General features: G+C 39.7%; 1 protein-coding gene across 1 annotated transcript in view; it reads left to right on the top strand.

Moving 5' to 3' along the window:
* NCKAP5 (NCK associated protein 5) overlaps positions 1–23117 on the top strand; it is a 971300-nt gene that overhangs the window by 668941 nt on the left and 279242 nt on the right. The window contains exon 7 of the mRNA XM_074327839.1: positions 1397–1484. Coding sequence (XP_074183940.1) covers positions 1397–1484 — 88 coding nt within the window. The remainder of the gene's footprint in view (positions 1–1396; positions 1485–23117) is intronic.

Here is a 23117-nt window from a genome sequence, read left to right as displayed (position 1 = left end):
CCTACAGCCCTTAATTTGCTGTTCCAGGTCAGAGAAAGAAGCTGGATCAGCCTGCTTTCTCTCTCAAACTAGCACATACTGAGTCACCAAAATACATGCTTTAGGGAAGGACTGTAAGAGACAACCAACTTAGGCTCTGGACAAGAGAGTACTGTGTTCAGTGAATTCAGCGCAGGTCTCCTGCTCTCAGAGATCTGGTCCCTGAATCCTCATGCATGGACCTCAAGGACACAGTCATTACACATTTTGAATACTCATAATGGGTGCCTGGCACAGATAAGTACTTAATACTTTTGAAAAATAAATTCTCAAGGGATTCATATAATAATATCTGCTGGATACCTACCTTATGCATAATTGAAGGAGACACATAAGAAATATATGTCATGGTTGTATACCAAATATGGTGATTTACTTCAGAAGACAAGGCAAGCCTCTATGAAATATTTGAGTATTTAAAGTGAGGAGTTTCTAAGTGAGTGAATGAATGATTTAAAGTATAGGGCAATAAGAATTCAAAGACATGGGGAACCACTGAAGAAGTCTCTTAGGAAGTGAAGCTTGAGATGGGTTTTGAAAGATGGGTGGGATTTAAGAAGATAAAAGGGTGTTCGCATTCCATGAAGTAGTAATAGCATGAGACAATGTCTGAAAATGGAAATGGGTGTGTTTGTTTCACTCTTTACTAATGTGGCGGTTGGGGTGGGCATCAGAGGTAGGTATTTAAAACAAAAATAGGGTTGTAATATACAATATATACATTATATAACTATAAAAATACTCATAAATGTGTATTAAAATGTATGTGTAAAGATACTTATTGTTCAAAATAGCAGAAATTTTGAAGTAATTTAAATCCTGTCAGTAGGGGAATGGTTAAATAATTTATGGTGCAGTAACACCATGAAATACTAGAAAGTAGTTGAAAAAATAAAGTAGATCTTTGGCACTGACATAGAAAGACCACCATGGAAAGATATAACAATATTAATGGTGAAAATGCATTCATGTGGTGTTTGTCAACTTTGAAAATTGATTTTAAAAAATCAAAGTGGTATTTCAGGAAGATTAATGTGGTGACATTGTGTCAAATTAAAAGGGAGCAACTGAAAGTGAAGAGGGATATTGGGAAATATTTTCATGAGTACAGGTACAGAAATCCAAAGATAGGGACCTAGGTGGTAAAGAGTAAGAGAAAACCCAAAAACGTTCTGAAGAATGATTTTAAAAGACTTTATGACAGATTATTGATACAGGGGATAAAGGCAAGGGAAGAGAAAATAGATTTTCAGCTTTAAGCTTAAGAAATATACATTGAAGAATGATTTTTACTAACTGGAGCAGACTCATGTTAATAGGAAACCTTCTTTAAAGAATTTATTTTTTTGTTTTTCAGGATGGAAGAAACAGTACGAAATCTATTGCAGAGTCAAGGACCTCCAGAGCAGAAAAAAGAAGAAGCTGTTAATATAATGGTCTATCAGGTACACCGTGTTTCTTACCGTCGATTCGGACCAGTCGGCTTGTTTTTCTCATATTTCTCTAGCTCTGACCTTCCTAACCCAGAGATAAATAAACACGTATGCTCCATACCCCAGTGTTCAAAGTCGTATAATTACCTCTGTTTGAGGAATCATGTACAAGTTTGTTTAACTCATTCATTTCTTGAACTCCCATGAAACAGACTATAGAGTTGGTTGTAGGGAGATGTAAAAAATAAGTTTCAGTGACAAAGAGAGACTTATAAATATACCTCAGTACTCTATGGCCAGGGCTATAAGAGAGGTATCTACGACATTCTCTGGGAACACAAAGAAGGGGTTGACTCGTCCTGTCTGGGGAGTTAAGGCATACTTCCCCGAGGTGTGACATTTAAGGTGCCTAGATAAGGTGTAGTGGTGTGACTTTGCTTGGCAGGCTAGTGGAGAATGAGAAACTCAAGGTAGCAGAATAAGGCCTGGTATAAGAAAAAGTTTGACTGTGAGACTGACCTTGCATGAGGAGCTGGATGAGTTCCTGCTGTGCTTGTGGGCCTGGCCTTGTGCACCTCAGGCAAAGTGAGTCTCAAGAGAGTGACTGGTCAATGCAGTAACAAGTTGTCATCGCCCAATAGCGATAGCCCTTATCCCATGACTCTTGAACACTAGCAAAGTGGCCAGGCTAGGAAGCAGGACATCTAATTTGAATGTGACCCAAGTTGACCACACAGATGAGGAGGCTCTGGCAGGTGGGAAGAAATACAGCAGAAAGAACACAGACACTCTATGTAGATAAATTGAGGACTTTTATTGAAAAATCACTTAAAATCACAAATATAGACCCAATATCCATTGCACAACTCTGCACAGAGAGCTAAAGCTAAGGAAGTGAAGGAAAGGGACAGAAATTTGAGATAATCACTGGGCCACCCTTGATGTTTGCTGGCTGAGAAGAGAGTGGGTTTCAGGAGGCAAGCATAGGAACCTGGCTGGTGAAGATAAATTGAGCTTGTCTCAATTTTTGGGTTCAGGGTTCTGTAATCCAACTTGTTAGGAAAAAGATCAGGAAGAAACTGATCATAAAAGTCACAGTATTATACAAAATTAAGACACCTAGGAAGAGTTAGCCTTAGGAAGTCTATGTCCTCAGTAGTTGACTCTTGAAACATACAAGTTGTGACAATTAAGTTCGTGAACTTGTTGCATCAATGTACCTAGCCTTTTTTTGATATCAGAAAGATCATTCATTATGAATTTGTACCAATGGACAAACAATTAACCAAGTTTACTATTTGGAAATGCTGAAAAGGCTGCAAGAAAAAGTTAGACAACCTGAACTTCTCACCAATAATTCATGGCTTTTGCATCACGACAATGTATCAGCTCACACGGCACTGTCTGTGAGGGAGGCTTTCTCCAGTAAACAAATAACTGTATTGGAACACCCTCCCTACTCACCTGATCTGGACCCCAATGACTTCTTTCTTTACCTAAAGATAAAGGAAATATTGAAAGGGAGACATTTTGATGACATTCAGGACATCATGGGTAATACGATGACAGCTCTGATGGCCATTCCAGAAAAAGAGTTCCAAAATTGCTTTGAAGGGTGGACTAGGCACTGGTGTCAGTGCATATCTTCCCAAGAGGAGTCCTTTGAAGGTGACCATAGTGATATTCAGCAATAGGTATGTAGCACTTTTTCTAGGATGAGTTCGTGAACTTAATTGTTCGATCTTGACCTTGTATACAGGACTACTTTAGGACCACGTGACAGCTCTTCTCCATCTCCAGTGAATACAATGAAAGGAGTTGACTTAAACTGCCTCAGAGGAGATTAAAGTTAGCACCATAAAGACAATAGAAAAATCACTAAAATCCATTTCTGTGAAAGAGTTTAGATTCTTCTTGAGGGAGTGGTCTTTACATAAGGAATGTATGTTCTGCTTTTCCTGATGTGCAGTCACCTAAAGTTAGCACAGGGATTTAAGTCCTCCTAGCCCTGAGTCTTTCCTAGGTATTACACCTGCTTTGGTAGAAAATTGAGGTGTAAGTAAAAGGAAAGGGGGCTTGAGTTTGCATCAGGTGATTCTGTGTTGCCTAAAAGCATCATATGAATCTGAAACATAAGTCGTTCGCTCCCCCTCACAGGTCCCACCAGGCTTCGGTTAGAACTAAATAATTTAACATTGCTCTTGTGCTTCTTCTAGTCTCCTTGAGGCTCATCCAGGTTCCTCTTCTTCTTTCTTTTTTTATCATTTTTTTCTAATATCTCCACCATTTATAAGCTAAATCTGTGGTGTAGACACTTAACATCATCATCAGATTTCATTTTATGAAACCGGAAGCTACTTAAAAAAAAAAAAAGAGAAAGATACACTTTAAAAAATGTGTTTTAAAACTATTTCCTCTCATAACCCAGCCTATTAGATTTGGGGAATCAGCTCTCTCCTCTAAGGAGAAGGCAGTCATTCACTTGAATTAATACTACACAGAAGGGATTTTTCAGTCATTGCTCTAATGGCCTCAGGCTCATTGTCTGGAAAATAAAGGAGACAAACCTGGGTTACATGACCCATTCTGTCCTTTACAGATTCCACAGATATTTACTGTGCTTGTGGTATGTACTAAGCACAACCCTGCTCTCTGGGGATTCAAGAAACGAGAATGGAAATAAGGAAAAGAGAAGACCCATGGAAGTCTCTGCCATCTCACAAATTCTGGTATTCTAAATATGAATAATCGGAGCAAAATAGGTTATGCAAGATATACGTGGTGATTAGAGTAGAGCACATAGTTAACACCTTCCTGAAGCCAAATTTTGTGTTTCAGTTAAGAGCTGGGAGATTTATTGCTTCATAATGTGGGGTGTTATTTGCACACCCGACTCAGATTTTCCAACAGCAAGATTTGTCTGACGGGAGCCAGAGGCCCATGTAAAGCTGAGACCCATGGGAAAGCTGGAGTTTGTTTCATTTTCCACTGTGGAAGCATTTGTTCTGAGGCTTTTATCATTGAGCTAATATGATAATAGCAGAATAATCGCTTTCTTTTTTACATAAGTGTATTAGTTTCCTATTGTTGCTATACCAAACTTAATGGCTTAAAACCACACGAATTTATTTTCTTATAGTTATGGAGATCAAAAGTCTAACATCACGGTGCTGTCAGGGCTGCATTCTTTTGTAGGCTTCAGAGCAGAATCATTTCCTTGTTGTTTCCAGATTCTAGCATTCCTTGGCTTGTAGCCCTTTTCTCCATCTTCAAAGTGCATCATTCCAAACTCTGATTCCATTGTCATACCTCCTTTTTCTGAGTTTGACCCTCTCTCTTCCTCTTATCAGGACCTTGTGATTACACTGGGCCCATCCAGATAATCCCGGAAAATCTCCCCATCTCAAGATCCTTAGTTTATTCACATCTGTAGAGTTCCTTCGCCATGTAAAGTAACATATTCCCAGGTTTCAAGGATCGGGATGTCGATATGGGGTGGGGACATTATTCTGTCCATCACACTAAGTAACACCTTCACTGAGCAGGCTGGCAGTACCTGGGAGACCCCAAGCTAAGTGCTGGAAATACAAAGATGCCTGCCTAATAGAGTCTTTTTCCTGGAAATCTCATCTTATAGGATGCTGGGCCATGGGGAGGAAAGGCAAGTAATCAACTATAAGCAATGATGTGATAGGAGGCAAAATAGCACCTTGCACGGGGTTCTGGGGAATACAAAGGAAGAGGCCACTAAACCTAACACTGTTCTCCCTGGAGACTGCCTTCTGCCACAGCCTTAGTTTTAATAATCCATTTTCCTTTTCTTTAAGGCTCTTGAAACGGACTCAAGAGTCATGAGCTTCCTTGGGAGTCCCACAGCCTGCCTTTCTCGGAACATCTTATATCCCCAGTATTTTAATTTTATACAATGTCTGACTATCAGGACACATATGTTTGGTGCTTTACAGTTTACAAAGTTCTTACACAAAATGGACATCATTTGTTTTTTCTGACAGCCTCTAAAATAGATATTATCATCCTCATTTTTAAAGATGCATGTCAGAGAGGCCTGTTTCGATGCTGGCAGATGCTAAGTGGTAGAACTAGAAGTAAGGCACAGACTTTCCTAAATGAGACACATGGAATCCAACTGAGCAGTTGTCTGTAGGATAATTTGATTGTGGGGTGGGGAGTGGGCACAAACTCCTAACGCTAAGGATGGCTTACCCCCCTACAGACATCTTGCATCCAGAGCTGCCCTCTGCGCTCTTTTGTTGTAACTGAAATACTTCCTCTCATTTCTGCTTTTCTCTCTGGAACATGAAGTGAACCTACATTAGCTAATTAACTTAGAAAGAAAAAACTGGATGGACAAGTAGAAACACTCACAAGGGGAGAAAAACCCTGCGTGTGGGTACAGCCCCTGCCTCTAGCAAGACTTGTATCCTCCATCTCTTAACCTCTCTTGTTTTTCATATTTGTAAAAAGACGAGGTTTGGGACTAGATGAGGGATCACAAACACACATACCTACAGTTGCCAAATAATATACATGGTTAAAGGGGGCCAGGTATTAAAAAAAAAAAAAAAAGTGTCCTCTAGGGGTTTGCATTCTATTTTTCTACTTTTGATAAGAAAATAGGTACTGAGAGAGGCTTTTTATTTTTTTTAATTAAAAGACAAGAATCTTGCTTTAGACAAGCACACAATAGCAACCCGCACCTGGTTTTACCCCAAAGGACAGTAGGTAGTGACGGAGACTGAGGCAACCTGGAGAACCTCTGTCTGGCTGAAAGGCAGCCCAGCTGCAACGGATTCAGATGAGCCAGAAATGCACACCAGTGTGGACAGATGGCCACATTCAAATGAAGACAAAAGTTCAGATTTTTATAGGCAGTTTCTTCGTCTGTAAATAACACTTATTTGTTTTATGCATGGACTAGCTAACACGTGTGAAACAAAGGGCAACCCTCAGAACAGACAGATGGTTTCTTCTTGCTCGTAGAACGTGGGGATTTTGACACTTCTCTGCAGTCCTGCGAGGCCTGGTCTACACGCGGCACAGCACAGAGTACACCTGCCTGTGCCACTGTGACCGCTGCTAGGTGACACTTGCTGAGCACCTGTGTGTACCAGTCATAGTCCAGTCATTCCACGAGTGTGAGCTCATTGACTTTTCATGAGAACCTTGTGAAATAGGTACCACTCTTCTCCTCACTGTACAGAAGAGGAAACTGAGGCACAGAGGGTTGAAACTGCTTGCCCAAAGTTATACATTACCAACATTAGGTCACTTGAGCTCCTTTGCAGCCTTTTAGCTGGCTGAATAGTTTGCCCTGAAAACTGAGTGCAGAGGCTTTGTCAACAGCTGCAGTGAGTCACTGTCCCAGGAGGGAGCAGAGAGAGATAGGTGTAGTGCTGAGCAATATTGCAATGGGGTCCAAGTTTGCCTCTCTCCACCTTTGTCCTCTGTCTTATCTTCATTGCGAGCCCTGGCTGTGTGTTTTCTGAGCACAGCTCCATCATTTCCAGTGAAAATATTCTCAGATGTCATTAAGCAGCTTATGTTTGGGGACAGGAGGCCTTTCTAGTTATCCCAAAATCTGTCAATCATCAAATATATATCCAGTTCCTTTTACATACATGGAAAGCATGTGACATAACCTGGGACCTTCCTCACTGAAACCCAAGGACTGACTGGCAGAGATGTTACTTACTTTACAAATGATAATTCTTATCACGGGTAGGAAATTTTTTACTTTAAACGTCACTTCCTTCTTTCCCTGTAACGACTTAAGCGTACTTTAAGCAAATTCAAGATTATAAGTGCACTAGAAAGAAAAGTTAGGGTGGAGAAATTATATTAAACAATCAATTACAAAGAAAGCTCTTTTAAATAGCAATACTCCTAGTATATTTATAGTGTGAATTTCCCAAACTTATAACAATAGTGTTTTTTTGTTTGTTTGTTTGTTTCCATGAACTGGTGTAAAAGCAAGGCAAAACTCAGCTGTTTGTGGTTTTCAGGAGCTGCAAGCTTCCTGACGGTATTTCCTGATGGAGTATCAGAATAACCAGAGGGAATCATAACAGCTTCAGCTGTCTGGGAACCTCCTGAGAGCTTTTGCCTTGGAATGACCTGTTTTGTTTTGTCATTTCCAAGTTTGATGGGTCATCTTGATTCCTCGGATCCATAGATACGTAGGCAACCAGGGAGGGACTTTGATACCCATCCATTGTATCCCACCATCAATGTTCCCTCCTTTTGCAAAGAAGAAAATGGAGCTGGAGTTCAGAGCCCAGTACTCAGTCCAGTGCAGAAGTGAATCTGCATCTGTTCTGTCGCTACAATTCTTTCAGGTGCATCACTTGTTTCAGTAAGTGCCCTGCTGGTTAACTAGCCAAGAGAACTGAACTCTTTGGAAGTCTTTAGAGAACTTGACTGTGATTTATACAAGTTATTCAGAAGAGTGTTTCATTTTTCTTTTTTCACCTAAACAAAATAAGGTAAACAAATGTAAATACACGGATCAGTAGTCAGTACATTCAATGAATGCATACCAGTTGGGGAAAATGATCTAAAATCCTGTTGAGAAAGTGGCTCCGTCTTTGCACAGGTGTTTGTAAAATTATAATACACAATAGGATATGAAAGGTTTTATTGAGTGCTTTTATTTATGTCTGTGGCTTGTAATCTCAGGAACACTCAAGTGCCTTTGATTGTGCTTTAAGAAATTTGGCCTTTTCTTTGAATTGCTGTGAACTTTGAATAGCTGCTGAGCTGGGTAATGGTAATAAAGGGAGTATTTTTATTGTGTGTTAAGTTTTAAAGGGCTGAAACTATTCCTTGAGGAAGCAGTTTTCTTCCTTCCTCTTTTTGTGCTTCTTTGTTTTGTTTAAAGCAACATCCTCTGTTCATATAAGTTTAGATAAAGGCAGGATTTTTCAAAGCCAAAGTGTATGATGAGATTCAGTACAGCAAAAACATTGTCCTACTCAAAATATTTGTCTTCTCTTTGAAATTATTCTATAAAATGAATTTGACTTTACACCCTACAGAAATAGCTTTCTAGAATTCCAAAAGTTTCCAAAACAGTCTCATTTAGGAGCACCTGCTTGTTACCACACCTGACTAAAGGGAAGAGTCACCTGTGTAATTCCAATTTCATATTAAATACTTTAAAAGGAATAGAGGATGTCATACAGGGTGTCAATGTGGGGTCTCTGGTCCTGCTCCCCACATAAGAACACAGGACGTGGTGAGGCCAAAAAGGAACACCCATGGAGCCATAGATAGGGGAGTCATACCACTATATTCTCGCTGGTGGCTGGGTTGGAGACACAGGAAGCAGGAGCCACACAATCCACAACCTGCCATCCGCTTCTCTGCCAACCAACGAACCCCACTTGCTAACTGCAATCTGCTCTTACTAGCTCAGCCACCATCTTATTATTGCTAGCCCCCGTTTGCTGCTAGCGTAGCCACAGTGGATTACAGTTAGCAAGTGAGGTTGGTTGGCAGAGAAGTGGACAGCAAGTTGTGGATAGTGTGGCTCCTGCTTCCTGTGTCTCCAACCCAGCCACCAGCAAGAATATAGTGGTATGACTCCCCCATCTATGGCTCCGTGGGTGTTCCTTTTTGGCCTCACCATGCCCTGCGTTTTTATGTGGGGAGCGGGACCAGAGTCCGCATGACAAGCACCTTCTCTTCCTACAGGTGAGCTGGTTTTGGTCAGTGAACACGAACCACTTTCCTTAGCGCATCTCCCCAGAGGGCCAGCCTTTCTTCTGGAATACCCAGATAGTGCCTCGGGCCAGGACATTCTGTGGATAGAATCCAAAGGATGTTGCCCTGTAATAAGTATGTGGCTTGAGCAAATACTTGGGGCATGTCAGATCATTAACCGGTCATATCACTTATTTCTTCCTTTTAGGAAACAAATGAATTTGAACAGAGCAAAATCACGATGATATCAATCCTTGAACTTTGATCCTATTTTCTTAACTCACCTGAGGCTACACAACTATAATTTTCTTATTTTTTTAGGACTTAGTTTATCTACGTTTTATAAAATGGAGATAAAATAGTCTGTGGGGAACATGTACAATTTTGGAATTAGGAAATAGTTAAGAAAGTAGAAAGTGCCTGGTGGGAAAAAATACACTTTCATTCCTGAGATCTCTCCTATACAGTAACCTTTCAGCTATATTATCCTTATTGATTTTGTCTGCACATCAAGCTCAGCATTGCAATGAAGAGTAATCACCAGGTGTGAGGTGAGACAAAAATGGCCTGGCTGGGGGGTCTGCTAGCTGCATTTAAGCCATGGAAGGATTCAGGTGTTAATTGGCCTCACAGACATCTCTGAGGAGGCAGAACCAGAGCCCTTACAGACTTAGAACCTTGCACCTAAGACCGATACAGCAGATTCCACTCGGTAAAAGTGGCCATCTGCCCCCGACCCCCCCCCCCCCCGAAAAAAAAATCTTCTCCAGTACCCAACTGAATGACTGTGAGCAAGTTCTCAACTTACCTGAGCCCAGACCCAGAATATTTTTGCAGAATTTCCAGCAGTTGACCCTGGGCCTTGATACATTTAAAAATGTCCACAGGTGATTCTAATAGGTCATTAAGACTGTGAGTCACTCAACACCATGATTACGAAGATCTTTTCTAGCTAGCTCAAAGGTATAAGAAGGGGTGCAGAAGACTTCTAAGGAAGTTTGTCTAAAGGGTGCAGGGGCATGTAGATCAGTGAAAATTCAGGGATTATTTTCCCTCCCACTAATACTTTTGCTATTGCCTAGAAGGAAAGGTTATCCAATCTTAGATCATGTAAGGGCTATTCCAGCTGTGCCAGTGTCCAAAGATGGAGGATTTGCCCCCCATGCACTAAGCTTTGTAAACTCCTCAGGCTCTTAAAGGGTGCAGATAGTGAAGGAGTTCACTGAACAAACCTTCTCACTACCCTATGTCTATCTGTTGGCCACTCATTCAAATACTGATGCAAACAGTGCTAAGTAATTTTTTTTTAACTGTGTAAGAGTAAATTTAGATTAATAATGGGGAGAAGCAACTTGAGGAAAGGAAATTTGTAGACCATTAAAAACAATGCCAGGAACTGTCAGCAGCCCCTGACTTTCTAGAGACCACATGTGGAAGAGGTCGTGCTTGGAGAATAAATGAAGAATGTAAGTAAGAAAAAGTTTTGGGCTCAGACAGACTTGGAAGAAGATCCCATTTTTCAACCTCAATGCGTTTGGTCATTTTGGGCAACTTAGTCAAGTATCATTTTTCTCCACGTTGGGTATAATACGGCTAAACAGACAGGCTGCTGTCTTCGGAGTGCTCCCCAAGATGTGATTTCACCTACCAATTGGAGACAGTATATAATAACATGCATAGCACATGTGCAGTATTCAATGAACGGCAGCTATTACATACTATCATTACACATCTAGCCCTGTCTATCTACTCATCTGTTCTTTCTCTCCACACAGTCAAATTCTCCCTCTTACCCTGTCCCACTCTTGCCTGGCTTAGCAGCTACCACCATGGGAGCTGTTAAAAATCTAAAAGTTCAGAACTGGAGAAAATGATAAAACCCTGAGAAATGTGCTAAACCCAGGGTCAGGTTCCCAGACAGGACTGGGTGGTGGACTCTTCTCCCATTACACAATCTTGTTGTCCTCAGACCGTATCTACCAATATTTTCTCATTTTGATATTTCTCTGAAGTTTTATCCAGTAAAGCAAATGAAGACTCAAGAAGATAAATATAGCAGGTCCTTGAAGAACATTTCATTCAAAGTCATTTTGTTCTAACATTGATGAGAAAAAGAAAAATTCATTCCTGCCCTGGACCATTGTCTGGGTGGGTTTCCTCTGGGTTCTCCAGCTTCCGCAGACATCCCAAAGATGTGCACATCAGGTGAATTGGTGTGTCTCCATTGTCCCAGCCTGAGTGGGTGTGGGTGTGGGTGAGTGGCCCCATGATGGAAGGGTGTCCTGTTCCATGTGGAGTCCCGCCTGGCACCCCGAGCTGCTGAGGGAGGCTCCAGCCACCTTTGACTCTTAACTGGAATAAGTGGATTGGAAAAGAATTATCTTCTTTGTTTTTATGAATCTTTCTTAAATGTATACAGAGCTCACATGTATCTTAATGTTTAATATTGGAAGTTTGTGTTTTTATTTAAAAGTTTGGGGATGTTTTTGTGCCTAGCAATATGCCATAGGAAATGAACTCTTGTTTATATCAATGACCCTATGGTAAAATTGGTTTTGTTATAAGTTATTTCACTTAAAGTCACAGTTTCCAAGAACCTATTCACAAAGTTAGGGTTTGATGTACTTCAGTGAAAGTCATTTGCGTTTAGTGTGAATCAGTTAAATCTGAGGGCTTTGCTCTATTAACTCATCTCAGAAAACTGGAATTTAGGATGTAGGATTTGGAGGGAAAGAAAACAAGTAAACAATTTTCCTAAAGTTAATTTGGAACTTATAATTCTCTGTTGATTAAGTAAGTCTGGATGAGACTTTACCTTGGACAAGGGTACCAGGGTAAAATGTGAAAGAAAGTAGCATTGGAATAGAGAAGTGTATGCAACTTACAAATTATAACCACCACATCTGTGTTTCACCAAGTTCCATATGCATACAAAAGGAAAGAAAAACCACCACTCCCCTTTGTTCTCCTGCCCTCACTCTCTCAGGACCTAGACCTCAGGCAGGTATGATCATAGTAACTGTTGACAGCCTGATATGATATCCCCGTGTCATTTACTGCATGGCCTCTGTGGAGTGCACCACACATCAAACTGACAAGTTCAAAGGCACTTCCAAAGCAAGCACATTGAATTTGGGTCTTATAATGGCTTATATTCTACCCTCGTCTTTTTAAATGAACACCACAAGATCAATCATCATTCATGATGAGTCCATTGTTTTGTAAACAGATCAAATATATATGTTTTTCCAAATGTGTTCTGTTCGGTAGGTTTACCATCCCACCCCCAGTAAATTTTGTTTCTACAGTAAATTATAAATTAGCACAGTAAATTAATTTCCCCCCATTAGGGCCACACCTATAACTTAGTATGAATTAGTAAGCTTCTACTGTAGTAATAATAAGTGAGAATCTAAAAACAATTCCATTGCAAATGTTCTCTTATAATCTTTTTTTATTTCATTTAAATAACAAGTTGTAAATATATCCTTAAGATAAGAATTAGGCTGCCTTTCTCTTGAACCACTATATTTAATTTTTTCCAATCTTTCTATTATTGTATTTTTTCTTCTCTATGTACTTTTATTTCCTTTTTTCTCCTGAACATTGGAGAATCACTGTTGGAGAATTGGTAGTGAAAATTGTCACATTAATAATTAATATGTGTTTTCAATTTATACTTTCACGTCATCTCATTTGATCCTCACATTAACCTTTCAAAATAGTAAGGGCAGAAAGTCCAGCTTCATTTTACAGGTGAAGAAACTGAGTTGCACGGAAGCAGCTGACTTTGTGAGCATCGCCGTGTCAGGTTGCAGTGGACTTGGTCTTTTGATTCCAAGTCCCACAGTTTTGCAGGGGTGGCATTAATTCCATTCTACACCAGTGCTTCTCAAATCTGGCTGTGCCGTGGAATCATTTGGAGAGGTTTAAAAATTAGTGATGTCCTGGTTTTCCACCCCAGGGATTCCAACTAAATTAGTCTGGGGCGTGTCCTGGCCATGAGAATTTTTAAAATCTCCACGGGTCAATTCTAATGGGTAGCTTTGTTTAAGAACCTCTACAAGAATCTTAAAAAAAAACAACAATCAAACAAACAAAAACACTACAACAGCACAAGGCATTAGATCCAGCTGTATTTTTTTCCTTTCTCATTCCACTAAAGCTTCCTGCAGCCAGGGTCTTGTTTTCATCAACCTACCACCAGCATTTCCTTGGTGGTAGCCAACCTGCTACATTTGTTAAGAGACACATTGAGCTTCTGGGGAAGGTGGGAATTGAGTTAGTCCTTGAAAGACAGTAAAAGTCACATAAATGGAAAGGTCCTTTTGTTCTGTGGATACGTGGATAAGAGACCGCAGAAGATTTTGAACCTTCCACTAAAGTACAGCAAAGGATTATGGGTACTATGGTGAGAGAAATCAGGGGATTATGGGTATACTTAATGCTTTTAGAGGTCAACAGTCTGGGTTTAGACCCTGACTGAGCCTCTCACAAGCTGTGCAATGTTTGTAAGTTTACTTCACCTCTCAGGACCTGCGGACCTCACTCCCAGCCATATTCAGTCCATGGGTTGGTAGTGAGCTCATTGCTGAAGAAGCAGTGGGGGGTCAGAAGGCAGGCCAAGGCTGTTGGGAGAATTTGAGGACATGGGACAGGTAGGTCAGTGAGTCGTTCAGGAAGATGACTGGAGCATAGGGAGGCCCAGTTCAGAGACCCCAGGCTGGACGGTGTGAGGACTGGTAGAAATGTGTGAGGAAACAGAAGTGTGAAGGAAAATCCTGCTGGTAGGAAGAAGGCCTTGCTGGAAACGGAAAATCATTTCAGCTGCATAAATAGGAGGGAACCACTGACACAAAGGAAACAAGACAAGATTCTAAATTGATCCCAATTAGTGTTGCCTGTTAACTGAGCTAGAGGACTATTTTCTAGCTAAAGCTTTGTCCTTGACATGATGAAAGTCAGACCCTGTGAAGACAGTACAAACTAGGCAGAGAGGACATGGGCAGCCAGGCCCCACTGCTGATCCTCAACGATGAACTCCTCGAACTTTCCTCAGCCCAGCAATTTCAAAGCCTTTCACTGGAGCTGAGTTTCCAGAGTGGCCTGAACTATAATTGCTTCCGACTCTTTTTACCAGTGTCTCCAATAGTTCTGGGCACACAAAGCCAGCTGCGCTGAAAGACGGTGAAAACTGGGCTGAATCCCTACTGCAAGCAAGTCACAGCCAGAGTGCTTCAGGGCTAGTGTTTTTAGTGACGGGAAGAGTCTATGAAATGATTATGTGCTGTCCTGGAGACCAGCGATGCTTGGAGGGGGTAAAATAATCTCATTATTTATTAAGGTAGCCGAGAGCATAGGCCATGTTTACCAGCTGCTTATTGTCATGTCACTGTGCACAAGGTGGCCAGGCTGTATTAGTCATGATTTCCTAAGGAAAGATTTGTCATGTGACATGTGTTGGTCAGTTACTATGTGGAGATGAACAGGAGAGTGAGCAAGTCTTAGAAGCTCAGAAGGGGGAAAGTTACCTCATTTTGCACATGAAGAAACAATGTAACCGACAGCCAAGGGCCTTTACCAAGGCTGCACTGCCCATGAGTGCCGACCTAGAATGGAAAACCAGTTTAGTAGTTGTTACTTTTATGTCCCCGTCCTCCTGTGGCAGCAGAAAGTTGCATAGCACTAAGATGACCCTCAGTGGGATCTAGGAGACTATTTGTTGGAGTAAGTTGGAAGATCTTGGGGAGAAACTTTTGTCTCAAGAATCACAATTTGCCCACTTCATTATTCTTCAAATGCACAGAGATTTTGCATGAAGAAAAATGATTACTCAAGTTTTTGATGCACATTTATATCACTTTTGGTATGCATACATCTATATGTATGTATATGTATATATATACAGAGGGTAACAAAAAAGTATACATATTTTAAGAAAGGAAAAAACTGCATTAAAAATATGCTGACGGTTACCACTTTGAGCACCTCTTGTAATTCCAGAAGTCAAACATGACTTGTATTCATCTTTTATTATCGGTACATATTGAATATTACAATTTTAATGCAGTTTGTTTTCCTTTCTTAAATGTATATACATTTTTTGGCTATATATATATATATATATATATATATATATATATATATACACACACACACATACATATGTACATTTCTAATTGTTTTAAATCATGCTTATTTCTTGATAATTTATCTGAATTTCCTTCCCTCTGTTACCAAGAGGAATCATCTTGCAGGGTTACAGGTGTCTTCACCAAACACTCTTTGCCTCTCTACTCCTACTGTGGCTGTGAGTGGCTTGTCAGAATGTACATCCCACTTAATGACAAAGAATCATCTAGAATGATAGCTTCCTGCCGCTTTCAGGGGATAGGGATAAAAATAATAGTTTTAATGTCAGAAAGCACACCGGGACAATATTGTTGGAAAAATCTCTTCAGTAAAATCCTCAAGCAGTTGAGCCTTGCTCTATGAACTAAACTTTGTCTGACTAGAGAGAGTAGGTATTATGTAAATTGTACTAAAAAAAAGTGTAATTCTTACTTTATCTTCAAGTTCCACTTAGGTGCAAATAGGTGAGGCTTCTCTCTGTTCTGACATGAGCCCCAAGAGAATTAACCAGATAATCCATCTCTGACTTTCAAAAGTACAACTAATGCACCTCATTAGCTCTCTTCCTTTATGTAAGCCTAGGAGGCAAGAAGGTGGGAGGCATGGAGCACTTTGATCAGGAGTGGGTCTATGCGTCTCCAGAAAAATCCCAATTTTAGGCTAGACAACTTTATGGCTTAAAAGGTGATGTGTCCCTGTGTGAGATGCATGTGGTGGGGTGTCAGTTAAAGGAGAAGCATGCAAAGTCTCATTTTCTAAGAGTGGAGGTCAAGTTAATGGTGCTCTTATCTTTTAGGCAAATATTCTATCAGTCCATTACTTTATGTTTCTGATAGCAAGATACTTGCTTAAAAATAGTTTTCTTTTGTAAGTACTTAAGAATAAGTAATTTAGCATTAAGCTTACTCACAGTGTCATCAGAAGTAAAACAAGATATCATCCCTCATTCGGCATCACCACAATCAACAAACACAGGATTTTGGGGAGTGCCTTCTGTGTTGTGCAGTGTGTGGTGATGGGGATATCACATATAAAACGTTATTCCTGACTGTCGGGCTCTTATGTTATAATTGGGACCTGGTAGGCTACGTATAACATCTGTTTACTGAATTTAGAATGGCAACGTGGTTTTCCCATGTGAACTACTTGTTATTATTATATTTGAACATTTACAAAATTACTTCTTGGCAGAGGAAATTTTCTGCCAGTTCATTTCAGTTTAACAAACTCAGAAGGTACATAAATATTTTTCTGCCAGCAATTGTCAGGTATAGATATAAATATAGGTATGTAGATATATATAGATATATATAGATATACATATATATATACATATAGATATATAGCATTGAGGTAGTTATAACATAGTCTCTGAATAGTATTGACCATATTTTCTGAAAAAGAAAAAGAAAAAAATCTTGGATACATTGGTCATCTAACAGTGTGTATTTACAAGAATAGGGAGATATAAATTGTAATTGCTTAAATTTACTTTAAAATTCTGTCCAGGAATCTCATACATATGGCTATTGTAGGTATATAAAAAGACATCAGTGAATACAGCCACCTGCCTACCACTAACGAGCCAATGACTGAATTATTGGTTCATTTGGGATGGTTACTGCTCAGTTCATGACCTTAGCTTCCCTCTGGAGCTCACTGGCTCCCCTGACCAGTGAATTCTTTGATGAAATGGGACAGGGGAGGAGAGGGAAGGGAACATGGGAGAGAGATTGAATTTGAACGTGAATTTTGACATTAAATTATGAGTTATTTTTAATGACCTCCAAGTGTGTGTGACCATTAACCACTGAAATTTCCCATCTACATGACTTTCTTACTGTTTTTGGTTCATTTCTGCTCAGGTTATACTCAGACAACTATCTACAATGAAATAATTTCTGTCGCTAATCTTCTTAAATGTCCAGTCACCTGAAGCATACCTTTATTGAAAATCACGGCTCACTTTTTCACACCAGTCTATTCCACAGTAGAATTTCCCTTTGTATAAAGTGCCTTTAGAATTGAACTTTTTTTTAAGGAAATAAGTGTTGCTGATAGATGAAACAGGCAATAAAAGCATCATCTGAAAATTTATTAATGTAACTTCACAGAGATGTTCAATATAGAAGACAGTCTGCAATCTGAGAAGTGTTTTGAGTGAAGAATAATGGAGAGTAGATGTGAATTGATATGCGAATGGTCTTGAGTTCATATTAGAGACATAAAGAAAACACTTTGTTCTCGTATTCATCATACACATTTAATCTTGGGGATTTTACCGTGTGCTCAGTTCACTTTGTAAGTCAAATCCAGGGATGAAAAAGAAGAGTTTTATATGTTTTGCCTGACAGTAATCTTAAACTGTGAACAAATTGGGATGTTCTTTTAAAATCCTGTGATTTATCTGATGCTATTTTCCTACCTTTAAAATTTAGTGTGCTAGTGCTGAACAAAAGCTACTGGTGATCCCTGGTATTTGCCGAAGTGCTATCTAAAGTGACAATATATTCTGTGCATTCTCCCCACCACCAGAAAACAAACGAGCAAATAAATCACAGAATCTGATGCCACCGGGGTGGCTGTCAGCCAGACAGCTGGCCTCTACGTTTCCATTTAGCTTATAATATGGTGTGTGTTTATATTTTGAACTAATTGAATCATCATTAACTATGGAAGTAGTAGTGGTTTGTTTAACCTACCGTGTTTCCCCAAAAATAAGACCTAACTGGAAAATAAGCCCTAACATGATTTTTCACAATGACAACCCCTGAACATAAGCCCTGATGGTCTTTTGGAGCAAAAATTAATACAAGACCCGGTCTTATATTTGGGGAAACACAGTATTCTGCTAATAGTCATCTGAGGCCAGACCCAACATCTCTGATAAAATCACCTACTCACTGGAGGAATGGTCTGGGAGCCTAGGGAGAGACGCTCTCAGCAGCATGGTTCACAGTTAAATAAAGATTACAGATTCCCAGATAAACTTACCATTAAAAAATGATCTATAGGAGCATGGGAAAGTCTGAAAAAGGTAACTGAGTTTGTGAAAGGAGCGTGACATTTGAAATCAGAACTATATTTAAATTTTGACTCTGCCACTTACTGTTAAACAGGTCACTTAATAACCTACCAGAGCATGTTTTATTTTTTATTTTTATCAAAGTATAGTTAACCTACAATATTATATTATTTCCCTATGGTGTACACTGTAGGGATTCGATATTAATATACCTTGAGATGAGATCACCATGATAAGTCTAGTAGTCATATGACAGTGTACAAAATTATTAGGATATTATTGACTGTATTCCCTGTGCTGCACGTTATATCCTCATGACTTATTTGTCCTATAATTAAACAAAGCGTGTTTTCTTAGCTATAAAGGGAATCTGCAATATTTGCCCCACAGCCCCGTTGCTGTGAGTGTGTAAATGGTATGTCTGAGGTTGTTTGGTTTAACTCTGATTTTACAGAGTTGTACAAATATTAGATGCTATTTACTATTTTTTTTGTATTCTGGAAAGAAGGTAACATTTCATGCTACCACCACCCCAAGCTCTGCCTTGTGGGATCATTCCTAAATTATTTATTTTTATATTTTTACTCTGAATTAGGTGGTTTTAACACTTGGGTGGACATTCAAAATAAAAACATTCTGTTCTAACTTCTACAACTGACTAGGTTTCCAAAGTTGGATGTCTCTTCAGATTTCTATGATTCCTTTTTGCCATCTTCAAGTTAGAAAACTATATGTATTTGAGGTTTTCTTGTTTGTTTGTTTATTTATGAGTAGTGGTAAGAGATAAGGGCAATCAATTCCCCTTAGAAAAAGAATGAATGAGCTGGAACAGAACATAACTATTAGCATCATCAGCATACTTGCAGTATTTCTACATGTAGGCTTTTTGTCTGCCATCAGAATTAAAAATAATAAATCTAGAGTGATGAGTGAATTTTCTTCATTTTTCTAAAGCCTTGCAACCAAGAGATACTTCGCATTATTCCTCCCATAAGCAAATGCCCTCAGAGAGAACTCAGGTTGGGCATGATTTCCTGTGAGTGTTAGGAGTGCCTGTCCCTAAACTCTTACTCAGTGTGGCTCACCAGTCCTTTCGTTTCTTAGAGGCAGGGAATGGAATGCGCTAAATGCAAAGGTTAGACTACATGACTTCTATCTTAGGACTCAAGAAAAGCATGCAGCAAAAAGAGGACAGGTGTTTTCGAGTAAGAGAGAGAGAAAACACACACACACACACACACACACACACACACAGAGATAGGGGGGTTGGAGATTGGTTTTGTTAGGCAACTCATCTTCTAGGCAGATCTAACTTTTGTGGCATTCTGTATTAAAATTCCTGAACTTCAGCAGTGTTTTAAATACCTGTCGTTCCAAGTTGAGATTTTACAGATGATCAAAATTATGTAAATTTGAGTTAGTCTCTTTCTGTGCATTTTGTTTACCAATGAAGAACTTGAGGGAGAGAGAGCTCATGTGACATGACTAAAATCACACAGCTGGTTAGTAGCAGAGCTAGAATTGAAATGTAGATTTCTTATTTCTACTTGTTCTAAAACTTGATAAAAATGGGTCTGTGTTCCCACCCTAGATAAGAAGATTTATCACCCTAGATAAGAATTGATCATAGTGAGACAGAACTTGTTGGACCTTAAGAAACAGATGACATTAACTCTCCCTTTATCCTATCAAATGAAATGCCAAGATATGTCCACATGTGACACACACAGTCTTTTCCCCCTGCCCTAATTTGGGGTCCTTCAATTATCTTCGCAGTCTTGGGCTCAGACGTAATGTCACGCCCCCAGTGATGGGGTGGAAGACAGCAGGGCCACCATGTTGAAGCCAAGCCTTTGCTCACACAACCAGGAAACCACACTCACCCAGTAGGCCTGAGGATGAAGAGGGGTTGGAGAGAAGGGCATGAATGTTTAAACATCTTTTTTTTCTTACTATAGAAATTGTGAGCCCATTGTGACAACCAATTGCCATTTTCCTACCTCATTTAGGACACTGATGGACAAATTTATGCTTAATTTTTATAAAACCGAGAAGCAAACAAAAATTATTTTTAAATTAGGAAGTCTTTCTAAGCAGGAAAATTATTTTCCTCCTATATTACGCATGTAGAACCTATCTGTTAGAACCGTAGTGCCCTTGCTGTAGAAGCCATTGAAAGTAGTTATAAACTGTTAATGCCATCTGCTTCCATGAAAAAGTACAACCATAAAATGATGGGCATTGAACTCTCAGAACTCAGAAATTTTCTAAGGGTCTTCCATTGTACTAACATAGAGTTCTTTCTACCGTACAGAGGGTGCCAAAAAAATGTATACACAGTTTAAGAAAGGAAAACTGTATTAAAATTGTAATAATATATACTGATAACAAAAGACGAATACAAGTCACATTTGATTTCTGCAATTACAAAAGGTGTTCAAAGTAGTTACCATCAGTGTCCAGACACTACTGATTACTGCGAACTTCTGCTTGATCAACGTTGACCAGTGTCCCCTTGTATACATTTTTTTGACACTCCCAGTATACGTCAACATATGACATCTACTGTGTTCCCCTGAAAATAAGACCGGGTCTTATATTAATTTGTGCTCCAAAAGATGCATTAGGGCTTATGTTCAGGTGATGTCACCCTGAAAAATCATGCTGGGGCTTATTTTCCGGTTAGGTCTTATTTTGGGGGAAACACGGTATTACTGAAGTAGGATTTAGCAAGATATGGATGGATGTTATCCCAGCTTGCTTGGCTTACAACTATAGTCCCAACATACGACTAATAGCCATCACCCTTTACTCTCCAGTGGATATTGATTTGAATAGTTACCTGTTCATTTACTTATTAATTAAAAAAAATAAAAATGCAACCTCAGAAACTTACCTAAAGGGAAAGTGATTCATATTCTATGGTGCAGCATCTTTGTCCAGAAGCTCTTAAACTGTGCCATGGAGTCGTTACCTGGGGTGCTCTCTAAAATTACCAATGCGTGGTCTTCTTGTTAGATACTGTGATTCACTAGGGCCAGAGTTGGCCAACGTATCTGAATTTTAAACAAGCACCACATCTCTCTTTACCATCAACTCTCCTGCCAGTGGCTGTTGGCCCGTTCTCTGAACAACAGTGACCTAAAGAAATGTTAGTTATTTGTCTTTCTTGGAGGAACTGCATACTAAAGAATCAAAATTACAAGGTGATTTACGAACTATGAGGTTTCATTTTGTGAGCTTGTCGTTTTAATCACAATTCAATCAACTCCTGCTTAGACTATTGCAGTAGCATCTCCTTTTCCCCACATTTTTGTTTACCTCCCTCCGATTCATCCACCACTGTCCCAGAGAGCTTTTTCAGAACCCTAATCCTGTGATATCTCTCTCTCTCTCTCTCTCTCTCTCTCTATCTCACACACACACACACACACACACACACACACACACACACACACGAAAACAGATGATGGCTTTCCATTGCCCTTAAGGTAAAGGCAAAATTCCTTGACGTGTGGCCTGGCGCCATCAGCCCATCCAGCCTCATTTCCCTCCCTAGCCTCACAGGCCTCCTTTCCTTCTACCTCATGGTCATTTCCTGGTAAACTTCCGTGCTGTTAACCATGGGCATTTGCTTTCCTGAACTCTCTTTTTTATGTCTCTATTATTGATTCTCGAAGCACCTGGAAACTTTTCTTCCCAGCACAAATCGCAGTGCTATTTTACATTTGCTGTGACATTTTGGTTATTCACTGTCTCCTTCTACAAGACTCTGAGCTCCATGAGAACAGGGGCCACGTGTGTTTTTATTCACCGTGGTACCCCTGGCGTCATCCACACTGCCTGACACATAGCAGTTGCTCAGTAAATATTTGTTGGATGGATGGGTTAATTAATTATAAAGTAAGGTAACCTCATGAAACCTTCCTCACGTCCCATTGTGTGCTGGGCTGGGGGAAGCTGGTGGCCAGAAGATGAATAAGACACATTTGGGGAAGGACATTTTGATCATTTCCCTCCATAATGCTTTTGACTGAACAGTAGCTGGCCGTCAGTGAAGAGTTCCGCTGATTGCTCTTTGGACTAACTGAGCTCCCTGGACTGTCATCTGTCTCAGCTGAACAGATGCAACGCAGAGCTGTGTATTGATTGATACTATTTTACATAGGCCTGATGAAGCTGACTATTTGAGAACAAAAAATGAGGGCTCCCCCAAAGGTGAATCATTATCCTGGTTACCACTTAGAGAAGCTTACAGCTCTAAGGATTGTTCTGTGTTCCCACAAGGCGAAATTTGATTTAAACCCTTGGATGCTAACTGAGCTCCTAAATCTGGAGCTTCCTGCAAACCAGCTGGTATTTGTTGAGGTAAACAAGCTTATGATCTCAACCATATATGAAATATGTGGGGAGTGGAAGTTGTTTGTGTAGTGGCCTCACTTTTATAGAATTCACTGCTGATGAAAGCCCATAAAGAACTGAAACATGAAAACAGGTCACCTCTGGTATCAACTTAATCTCTTCATAGTTTGGCATTTTCAGGAGTGGACTTGGCTTATTTTTCCTCTTTCTCTCTCGAAGGTTCATAAAGAGAATATATTTTATTTAAAACTACATGTTTCTGACTTCTGTCTTGTTCTCTCTCTTTTTACCATGTAAATCACAGTGATTAATTAGCAAAGGCACTAAAATTTCTGATTAAACGAAAAAAAAAACAAGTCTAGGTTTCTTATATATGGGTAGAATACATATACCTGATTTAATAT

This window comes from Rhinolophus sinicus, linkage group LG01 (assembly GCF_036562045.2).
Source record: "Rhinolophus sinicus isolate RSC01 linkage group LG01, ASM3656204v1, whole genome shotgun sequence".
NCBI classification, from domain to species: Eukaryota; Metazoa; Chordata; class Mammalia; order Chiroptera; family Rhinolophidae; genus Rhinolophus; species Rhinolophus sinicus.
The sequence above is the reverse complement of the archived record's forward strand: the minus strand, read 5'-3'. Positions and strand labels throughout refer to the sequence as shown.